At 44.1% G+C, this 10,818-nt stretch overlaps 1 protein-coding gene across 1 annotated transcript in view; it reads right to left on the bottom strand.

Annotated features, from left to right (window-relative positions):
* The window catches only part of pogzb (pogo transposable element derived with ZNF domain b), a 25,542-nt gene extending 15,140 nt beyond the window's left edge, over nucleotides 1-10,402 (bottom strand). Inside the window, exons 1-11 of the mRNA XM_063880913.1 lie at nucleotides 10,143-10,402; nucleotides 8,345-8,429; nucleotides 8,018-8,149; nucleotides 7,827-7,940; nucleotides 7,311-7,506; nucleotides 6,619-6,773; nucleotides 6,437-6,537; nucleotides 6,045-6,191; nucleotides 5,716-5,850; nucleotides 5,457-5,626; nucleotides 4,848-4,985 (exon numbers count right to left, since the gene is read on the bottom strand). Of these exons, the coding sequence (XP_063736983.1) occupies nucleotides 4,848-4,985; nucleotides 5,457-5,626; nucleotides 5,716-5,850; nucleotides 6,045-6,191; nucleotides 6,437-6,537; nucleotides 6,619-6,773; nucleotides 7,311-7,506; nucleotides 7,827-7,940; nucleotides 8,018-8,149; nucleotides 8,345-8,429; nucleotides 10,143-10,244 (1,475 nt within the window). The 5' untranslated portion in view covers nucleotides 10,245-10,402. The remainder of the gene's footprint in view (nucleotides 1-4,847; nucleotides 4,986-5,456; nucleotides 5,627-5,715; nucleotides 5,851-6,044; nucleotides 6,192-6,436; nucleotides 6,538-6,618; nucleotides 6,774-7,310; nucleotides 7,507-7,826; nucleotides 7,941-8,017; nucleotides 8,150-8,344; nucleotides 8,430-10,142) is intronic.
* Between the last annotated feature and the right edge of the window lie 416 nt (nucleotides 10,403-10,818).

Raw genomic sequence — 10,818 nt, 5'->3', positions numbered from 1 at the left:
CTTTTTTTTTTTTTTTTTTTTTTTTTTTTTTTTTTTTTTTTTTTTTTTTTTTTTTTTTTTTTTTTTTTTTTTTTTTTTTTTTTTTTTTTTTTTTTTTTTTTTTTTTTTTTTTTTTTTTTTTTTTTTTTTTTTTTTTTTTTTTTTTTTTTTTTTTTTTTTTTTTTTTTTTTTTTTTTTTTTTTTTTTTTTTTTTTTTTTTTTTTTTTTTTTTTTTTTTTTTTTTTTTTTTTTTTTGGGGGGGGGGGGGGGGGGGGGGGGGGGGGGGGGGGGGGGGGGGGGGGGGGGGGGGGGGGGGGGGGGGGGGGGGGGGGGGGGGGGGGGGGGGGGGGGGGGGGGGGGGGGGGGGGGGGGGGGGGGGGGGGGGGGGGGGGGGGGGGGGGGGGGGGGGGGGGGGGGGGGGGGGGGGGGGGGGGGGGGGGGGGGGGGGGGGGGGGGGGACTCCAGTAACGGGGGGTTTTTCGCAGGGAAGTGTGTTTCTCAGTACGGAGTAAATTCCAGGTTTATTTTTAAAAATTTTTTTTTTTTCCAAAAAGGGGATTATGGCCCCGGTTATCCCCCCCCCCCCCCCCCCCCCCCCCCCCCCCCCTTTTTTTTTTTTTTTTTTTTTTTTTTTTTTTTTTTTTTTTTTTTTTTTTTTTAAATGGTATTACTGCGACGTGTGTATACTGCAGAATGGATACTTAAGGCTGCAGTCTGTGTATACTGAGCAGTGATATTTACTGCAGTCAGTGTGAATTACTGCAGTAAGCGTTATGCGTACAGGGGTATTATGCTACAGCAAGTATTACGAGTAAGTGTGTATTATTGCAGTAGAGTGTGTATTACTGCTACAGTGTGTTTACTGCGTTACTGCAGTACAGGAGTATTTGCAGTACAGCAATATTACGCGTAATGTGTATATGCGTAGAGTGTGTTTATGCAGTTAGCAGTATTACCCCAGTACAGCGGTATTATGCATACCGTGGTATTACTGCAGTACATGTGTATTCGCAATACAGCCAGTATACTGCAGTAAGGAGATTACTGCAGTACAGTGTGTATTATAGTAGGGTGTATATGGTACAGCGGTATTACTGCGACAGCGATTTACGCAGTACAGGGGTATTACTGCGTACGGAGTTTACTCAGTAAGTGAATTACTGCAGTACATGGTATATGAGAATGTGTATACTGCGTACAGCGAGATTACTGCAGTACAGCGTTATAGCAGCAGTGAGTATATGCAGTACAGGAGTATTATGCAGACGTGTGTATTTCCGTAGAGTGTGTATACTGCGTAAGCGAGTATTACCGCAGTACGCGAGTTTCTGCAGCAGTGTGATTATGCAGTACAGCGAGTATTAGCAGTACAGTGTGTTTACTGCAGTACAGCGGTATTACGCAAAGTAAAGGAGTTTAGAGTACAGCGTATTACGCATAAGGGTATTATCCCGTAGGTGTATTACGCAGTACAGCGAGTATTACGCAGTAAAGCGGATATGCTACAGGTGATTTACTGCAGTAGCGAGTTTATGAGTAAAAGTGGTATTATTGGCGTTAAGTGTGTATTTCTGAGACAGCAAATATTTGCGTAGAGGTGGGAAATTCCATGAGTGTTATTATAAGAGTACGCGAAATTACCGCATACAGCGGTTTACTCAGTACTGCGGGTATTAATTGCAAGTACTACGGGTGTATTATTGCAGTACAGCGTATTATCTGCCAGTACAGCAAGTAATTACTGCAGTACTGCGGTTATTACTGCAGTACAGTGTGTATTACTGCAGTACAGTGTGTATTATTAGAGTAGAGTGTGTTTTACTGCAGTACAGTGTGTAATAACTGCAGTACAGCGAGTCTTACAGCAAGATACAAGGCGCGGTAATTACTGCAGTACAGTGTGTATTACTGCAGGTACAGTGAGTATTACTGCAGTAGAGTGTAATACTGCAAGTACAGCGGAATTCTGCAGTACAGTGTTATTACTGCAGTAGAGTGTGTATTACTGCAGTACAGAGAGTATTACTGCAGTACAGTGTGTATTACTGCAGTACAGTGTGTATACTGCAGTACAGTGAGTATTACTGCAGTACAGTGTGTATTACTGCAGTACCGTGTGTATTATTGCAGTACAGTGTGTATTACTGCAGTACAGCAGTATTACTGCAGTACAGTGTGTATTATTGCAGTAAGAGTGTGTATTACTGCAGTACAGCGAGTATTACTGCAGTACAGCGAGCATTACAGCGAGTATTACTGCAGTACAGCAGTATTACTGCAGTACAGTGTGTATTATTGCAGTAGAGTGTGTATTACTGCAGTACAGCGAGTAATACTGCAGTACAGTGTGTATTACTGCAGTAGAGTGTGTATTACTGCAGTACAGTGTGTATTACTGCAGTACAGTGTGTATTACTGCAGTAGAGTGTGTATTACTGCAGTACAGCGAGTATTACTGCAGTACAGTGTGTATTACTGCAGTACAGTGAGTATTACTGCAGTACAGTGTGAATTACTGCAGTACAGCGAGTATTACTGCAGTACAGCGAGTATTACTGCAGTACAGCAAGTATTACTGCAGTACAGTGTGTATTATTGCAGTAGAGTGTGTATTACTGCAGTACAGTGTGTATTACTGCTGTATTACTGCAGTACAGTGAGTATTACTGCAGTACAGCAAGTATTACTGCAGTACAGTGTGTATTATTGCAGTAGAGTGTGTATTACTGCAGTTCAGCCAGTATTACCGCAGTACAGCGAGTATTACTGCAGTACAGTGTGTATTACTGCAGTACAGTGTGTATTACTGCAATACAGCGAGTATTACTGCAGTACAGCGAGTATTACTGCAGTACAGTGTGTATTATTGCAGTAGAGTGTGTATTACTGCAGTACAGCGAGTATTACTGCAGTACAGCGAGTATTACTGCAGTACAGCGGGTATTACTGCAGTACAGCGAGTATTACTGCAGTACAGTGAGTATTACTGCAGTACAGTGTGTATTATTGCAGTAGAGTGTGTATTACTGCAGTACAGCGAGTATTACTGCAGTACAGCGAGTATTACTGCAGTACAGTGAGTATTACTGCAGTACAGCGAGTATTACTGCAGTACAGTGTGTATTATTCCAGTAGAGTGTGTATTACTGCAGTACAGCGAGTATTACCGCAGTACAGCGAGTATTACTGCAGTACAGTGTGTATTACTGCAGTACAGCGAGTATTACTGCAGTACAGTGTGTATTATTGCAGTAGAGTGTGTATTACTGCAGTACAGCAAGTATTACTGCAGTAGAGTGTGTATTATTCCAGTAGAGTGTGTATTACTGCAGTACAGCGAGTATTACCGCAGTACAGCGAGTATTACTGCAGTACAGTGTGTATTTACTGCAGTACAGCGAGTATTACTGCAGTACAGTGTGTATTACTGCAGTACAGCGAGTATTACTGCAGTACAGCGAGTATTACTGCAGTACAGCAAGTATTACTGCAGTAGAGTGTGTATTATTGCAGTAGAGTGTGTATTACTGCAGTACAGCGAGTATTACCGCAGTACAGCGAGTATTACTGCAGTACAGTGTGTATTACTGCAGTACAGCGAGTATTACTGCAGTACAGTGTGTATTATTGCAGTACAGTGTGTATTACTGCAGTACAGCGAGTATACTGCAGTAGAGTGTGTATTACTGCAGTACAGCGAGTATTACTGCAGTACAGCGGGTATTACTGCTGTATTACTGCAGTACAGTGAGTATTACTGCAGTACAGCAAGTATTACTGCAGTACAGTGTGTATTATTGCAGTAGTGTGTATTACTGCAGTACAGTGTGTATTATTGCAGTAGAGTGTGTAATACTGCAGTACAGCGAGTATTACTGCAGTACAGCGAGTATTACTGCAGTACAGCAGGTATTACTGCAGTACAGCGAGTATTACTGCAGTACAGTGAGTATTACTGCAGTACAGCAAGTATTACTGCAGTAGAGTGAGTATTATTGCAGTACAGTGAGTATTACTGCAGTACAGCGAGTATTACTGCAGTACAGCGAGTATACTGCAGTACAGTGTGTATTCTGCAGTACAGTGTGTATTCTTGCAGTACAGTGAGTATTATTGCATTACTGCGAGTATTACCTGTACCGATACCCATAGCGAGTATAACTGCAGGTACAGCGTGTATTACTGCTAGTACAGTGTGTAGTACTGCAGTACAGTGTAGTATTACTGCAGGTACAGCTGAGTATACTGCAGTACAGCGAGTATTAATGGCTGTACAGAGGGTTTTACTGCAGTACAGCGAGGATTAATGCCGTTACGTGAGTATTAATGCAGTACAGCAAGTATTACTGCAGTAGAGTGTTGTATTATTGCAGTAGAGTCGTGTATTACTGCAGTACAGCTAGTATTACTGCAGTACAGCGAGTATTACCCTGCAGACAAGCGAGGTATTACTGCAGTACAGTTAGTATTACTGCAGTACAGTGTGTATTACTGCAGTACAGTGAGTATTACTGCAGACAGGAAGGATTACTGCAGTAACAGCGAGTATTACTGCAGTACAGCGGGTATTACTGCAGTACAGCGAGTATTACTGCAGTACAGCGAGTATTACCGCAGTACAGCGAGTATTACTGCAGTACAGTGTGTATTACTGCAGTACAGTGTGTATTATTGCAGTAGAGTGTGTATTACTGCAGTACAGTGTGTATTATTGCAGTAGAGTGTGTATTACTGCAGTACAGCGAGTATTACTGCAGTACAGCGAGTATTACTGCAGTACAGTGTGTATTACTGCAGTATGGTTAGTATAACCGTAGTACTGTAGTATTTGAGCAGTATTCGGATTCTGAGTATTTGAGGAGTATTACTGTATCATGTGCAGGGCGTAGGCTCTGGAGCAGCAGCTGCTGTAGCGGCACAGCAGGCAGCGGACGTGGGAGGGGAAGTGAGAGGAGAAGTTGGAGGCGTCGGAGCGACACTCCACACACAGCAGGTCTGAGGAGGAGCTGCAGGAGAGACAGATCAATATCAACACAACACTATAACAGAGAAGGAGCTGCAGGAGGAGCTACAGGAGGTCTGAGGAGGAGCTGTAATATATAACACAGCAGGAGGTCTGAGGGGGGGGAGGAGCTGCAGGAGGTCTGAGGAGGAGCTGCAGGAGGTCTGAGGAGGAGCTGCAGGAGGAGCTGCAGGAGGTCTGAGCCCTGGGATGTAAACTGTAAGCTCAGAGGACCCTTCCTGTGAGTCTGTGGCGGCCTCTGGGGGGGGCAGCAGTCCCTGCACCTCTGAAAATAGTCCCCAACAAAAACACTTTCTCTACCTGTGGGTTTATGAAGTCTGGGGGTCACCCCCCCTGACTCCAGTAGGACTGGGGTGGGGGTGTAATATATAAATGTAAACCCTTCAGTGATTCTCTCCTCAGACACATGAAGCCCCCCCCCATATCTTTTTATTTTTCCGGCTATGAGCCCCACCTGCTGTCGGGGCCCCAGCGGCGGCCTGGTTTACTGGTGGTGGTTTTCTGGGAGGAGGGGCAGCTCTCTGTCTTGATCTTAATTGGCTGAATGAGGGAGGAGGGGTTCTGGTGCAGGCGGCCTCCTCCGGAGGTCAGAGTTCGCAGCTTACCGTACGTCCGGATGGTCACCTGGGGACACATGGGGGGGTATTAAAACTTCACTGTAACACACGTAATGTTCACACAATGATTATAGCCGCTGACACACACACACTGACCTTTGACCCTGGCGGCAGACCCTCCAGCCGGGGGGGGCGGCGGTAGCTGCGATGGTTCTCCACTTTGTGCTGCATCTTATCCTGCAGGAGGACGAACTGCAGGCGGCAGCGATTACAGTGGAACGGCTGATGAGTCTGACACACACACACACACACACACTGAGTATCTGCTGTGCATCATGTCACTTATCCTCCCTGACCTTTAGCCATGGGGTGCCTGTTGTTAATATGGACATCGAGACACCTTTTCCACCTGTATGTGTGTGACCTACAGTAAATATGACGATGGAAACTGTGTGTGAGTGTGTGTGTGTGTGTGTGTGTGTTACCTGGTGTCTCAGCAGGTGCTGTTGGAAGCTATTAGAGCTCCTGATCACCTTCAGGCAGAACAGGCAGAGCAGGAAGCGAGTGTCTCTGTGGACACTGGCAAAGTGCTCTACGACGTCCGAGTAGAAGGACGAGCGGTATGAGCACACCTGAGTTAACAAGGACAGAACACACCTGAGCTAACGAGGACAGAACACACCTGAGTTAACGAGGACAGAACACACCTGAGCTAACGAGGACAGAACACAGCGGAGCTAACGAGGACAGAACACAGCGGAGGTAACGAAGACAGCCCGGTTGAATAAGTCATAGGACACACAGGTTAACGAGGTGAGAAGACAAAGAGGTTAACATGATCAACGGTCAGGGTGCTGGGGTTAGAGGTCAGACTCACCTGGCAGACGTAGGGCATCTCTCCTGGTTTGTGGCTGGACTTCATGTGGTTTAAGAAGGCTGTCTCGTTCTCAAAGGCCCACTCACAGATCCGACATATGCCTGAAAGAGAGAGACAGGTGAGTCCTGAGAGGGGAGGGGTCCAGGAGGAGGTTATGGTAATGTTTCCGGGTGTGTTCTTACAGGAGGAGGGGGCAGGGCCATGCACCTGCTCCTGGTGGCTTTGCAGCTGATCATCAGACGAGAACTGCCGGTAACAAAACTTACAGACCCTCGTCTCATCATCTGAGGCGCCTCCTCCAATCAGCTTTGAGTGCTGCAGCATGTGCTGCATGTACCTGGAAAACATAGAGATAATGAGCCACCGCTGATTACACGTGACCAGGTGTGTGTTCAGGTGAGTTCAAGCAGCTTTGCAGGGGGGGTTTGTGGGTGTGTTCAGGTGAGTTCAGGTGTGCTCAGGTGTGTTCAGGTGTGATCAGGTGAGTTCAAGTGTGCTTAGGTGAGTTCAGGTGTGATTAGGTGTGCTCAGGTGAGTTCAGGTGCGCCCAGGTGAGTTCAGGTGAGTTCAGGTGCACCCAGGTGAGTTCAGGTGTGCCCAGGTAAGTTCAGGTGAGTTCAGGTGAGTTCAAGTGTGCCCAGGTGAGTTCAGGTGTGATCAGGTGTGCCCAGGTGAGTTCAGGTGAGTTCAAGTGTGCCCAGGTGAGTTTAGGTGTGATCAGGTGAGTTCAGGTGTGATCAGGTGAGTTCAGGTGTGCCCAGGTGAGTTCAGGTGTGATCAGGTGAGTTCAGGTGTGCCCAGGTGAGTTCAGGTGTGATCAGGTGAGTTCAGGTGTGATCAGGTGTGTTCAGGTGTGCTCAGGTGTGTTGCTCACCTCAGGTTGTTGTCGGATTCGACAGAGCAGATCTGGCAGGTGAAGCAGGGTGTCTTCATCCCTGGAGGCAGGGGCATCCTCAGACTCATGTCTCCCCCAACCATCCCATAGTAAAACTCCTCGACGTTCATCACCACCCGGGAGGGGTCGGAGGTCGGCGATAGCCTGGTTGGGGAAGAGGGGGCGGGGCCAGGAGCTGCAGGACACACATGACATGAAGATGTCAAATGACATTCAGCTGGTGCTGGTAGTACCTGAAGGGATGGATCTGGAACCCCGGCGGGAAGGTAGGAGACGGGTTCTCAGTAAGATCACTAAAGACGTTGCACCGTGGACACACCTGTGATTATACCTGCAGGGGAACTAGCCTCAGCTGCTAGCTGTTAGCAGCAGGTGGGTCAGATAGCTCAGTGAAGTGAATGTTTCTAATGAAGGCGTTCGTTAGGAGAAGGAAAAAAATGACTCTAAATACTGCTGTCATTTCCCCCCCCCATATGAATCAGAGCTGCACCGTACCGCTGCTGACCGAAGTTAATCTGGTGACGCCATTGGCAGAGCCAGAGGGCAGGGCGGGGGGGCCCGCCAGCTTCGGGGGGTTAGCTACGCCCACCTGGGTCTTGTGGAGGTTAGCTGGAAAACAAAACAAACAAACACGAGTAAGAATCCAGATGTCTCAGTCCTCAGTTCTCATTGGCAGAGAGACGGACCAGGGGGGGCGCTGCGGATCTTCAGCTGCATGGTGGGGAGGGCGGGGCCTCTGGAGGGGGCGGGGCCTGTTCTGTCCTGAGAGACCGGGGACACACCCACACTGGGCCGGACCAGCTGACCCAGAGATGTAGCTGTGGGGACAGGAAGCAGAGATCAGCTGACCACAAGGATCTAATGAAGGTGAGTTACAGGAGAGTTACAAGTGAGATACAGGTGAGCTACAGGTGAGTTACAGTACAGTACAGATGACTAAAGGTGAGTTGAAGGCGAGAATAGGTGAGCTGAAGATGACTACAGGTGATTAATGATGATGTCAGGTCACCTACCCTGGATGAGGGTGAGTGGCTGCATGGTCTGGCCCGGCTGCAGGTTCAGCAGCAGAGGAGTGCCATGGTTCATCACCGGGAAACCCTGCAGGTAATAAAGAGTGATATTAAAGAGTGCTATTGAAGAGTGCTATTGAAGAGTGATAATAAAGAGTGATATTAAAGAGTGCTATGTAATAATAGTGATATTAAAGAGTGCTATTGAAGAGTGATAATAAAGAGTGATATTAAAGAGTGCTATTAAAGAGTGATAATAAAGAGTGATATTAAAGAGTGCTATTGAAGAGTGATAATAAAGAGTGATATTAAAGAGTGCTATTGAAGAGTGATAATAAAGAGTGATATTAAAGAGTGATATTGAAGAGTGATAATAAAGAGTGATATTAAAGAGTGCTATTAAAGAGTGATAATAAAGAGTGATATTAAAGAGTGCTATTGAGAGTGATAATATAGTGATATTAAAGAGTGCTATTGAAGAGTGATAATAAAGAGTGATATTAAAGAGTGCTATTGAAGAGTGATAATAAAGAGTGATATTAAAGAGTGATAATAAAGAGTGATATTAAAGAGTGATATTAAAGAGTGATATTAAAGAGTGATATGTAGTAATAAAGAGTGATAATAAAGAGTGATATTAAAGAGTGATAATAAAGAGTGATATTAAGAGTGCTATTGAGAGTGATAATAAAGAGTGATATTAAAGAGTGATAATAAAGAGTGATATTAAAGAGTGATAATAAAGAGTGATATGTAATAATAAAGAGTGATATTAAAGAGTGATAATAAAGAGTGATATTAAAGAGTGATAATAAAGAGTGATATTAAAGAGTGATATGTAATAATAAAGAGTGATATTAAAGAGTGATAATAAAGAGCGATATGTAATAATAAAGAGTGATATTAAAGAGTGATATGTAGTAATAAAGAGTGATAATAAAGAGTGATAATAAAGAGTGATATTAAAGAGTGATAATAAAGAGTGATATTAAAGAGTGATAATAAAGAGTGATATTAAAGAGTGATATGTATAATAAAGAGTGATATTAAAGAGTGATAATAAAGAGTGATATTAAAGAGTGAAAATAAAGAGTGATAATAAAGAGTGATAATAAAGAGTGATATTAAAGAGTGATAATAAAGAGTGATATTAAAGAGCGATAGTAATAATAAAGAGTGATATTAAAGAGTGTTATGTAATAATAGAGTGATAATAAAGAGTGATATTAAAGAGCGATATTAAAGAGTGATATGTAATAATAGAGTGATATGTAATAAAGACTGATATGTAATAATAGAGTGATATGTAATAAAGAGTGATATGTAATAAAGAGTGATATGTAATAATATAGAGTGATATGTAATAATAAAGAGTGATATGTAATAATAAGAGTGATATGTAATAATAAGAGTGATATGTAATAATAGAGTGATATGTAATAATAAGAGTGATATGTAATAATAAAGAGTGATATGTAATAATAGAGTGATATGTACTAATAGAGTGATATGTAATAATAGAGTGATATGTAATAATAGAGTGATATGTAATAAAGAGTGATATGTAATAATAAAGTGATATGTAATAAAGAGTGATATGTACTAATAGAGTGATATGTAATAATAGAGTGATATGTAATAATAGAGTGATATGTAATAATAGAGTGATATGTAATAAAGAGTGATATGTACTAATAGAGTGATATGTAATAATAGAGTGATATGTAATAATAGAGTGATATGTAATAAAGAGTGTTTCAGTGCACAGTTAAACAGAGAGGTCGTCTCTTGTTTCGCTCACCTGTGTGGTCAGAAGGATGGGGGAGCCATGGTGACTCCCAGCTGGCAGGAGGAATGTCCCCCCCGCCCTCTGCGTCAAGATGAGGGGGTGGGGCTGAGACATTAAGGGGGTGGCCGGGGTGGAGGAGGAGAGGGAGGAACAGACGAGTTGTAGGAGAGGAGACGCTGAGGAGAGGAGACAGCAGAGTTCAACACACACACACACACACACACACACACACACACACACACACACACACACACACACACACACACACACACACACACACACACACACACACACACACACACACACACACACACACACACACACACACACACACACACCCCTGTCGGAGCTGGGACAGGTGGAGTGGTCCTGGGGTGGGGCGGGGTCTCAGAGGCTGGGAGAGAAGACGGAGATTGGTCCTCTACAGAAACACAGACCGGGGTATTAATCAAACACCCCCCTCACTTAACAATTTGGAAATTCAAAAAAACTAAAGCCCTTGGGGGCCACCCGGGACCCCATGGCATGGTGCTTTGATTCACACAAGGAAGAACCCTTTTTTGATCTCCAGGAGAAACTAGCAACAATTTTTTGTGAGGAAAGGTTTTAGGAAAAGTGGAGAAGAGTGGAGGAAGGGGTGTGAGGAAAAAGGGGAAAAAAGGGTGTGAGGAAAGATGTAGGGAAAGTG

Source organism: Eleginops maclovinus, chromosome 4 (assembly GCF_036324505.1).
Source record: "Eleginops maclovinus isolate JMC-PN-2008 ecotype Puerto Natales chromosome 4, JC_Emac_rtc_rv5, whole genome shotgun sequence".
Lineage (NCBI taxonomy): Eukaryota > Metazoa > Chordata > Actinopteri > Perciformes > Eleginopidae > Eleginops > Eleginops maclovinus.
Note: the sequence above shows the minus strand (reverse complement) of the source record. Positions and strands in the feature narration are given on the sequence as shown.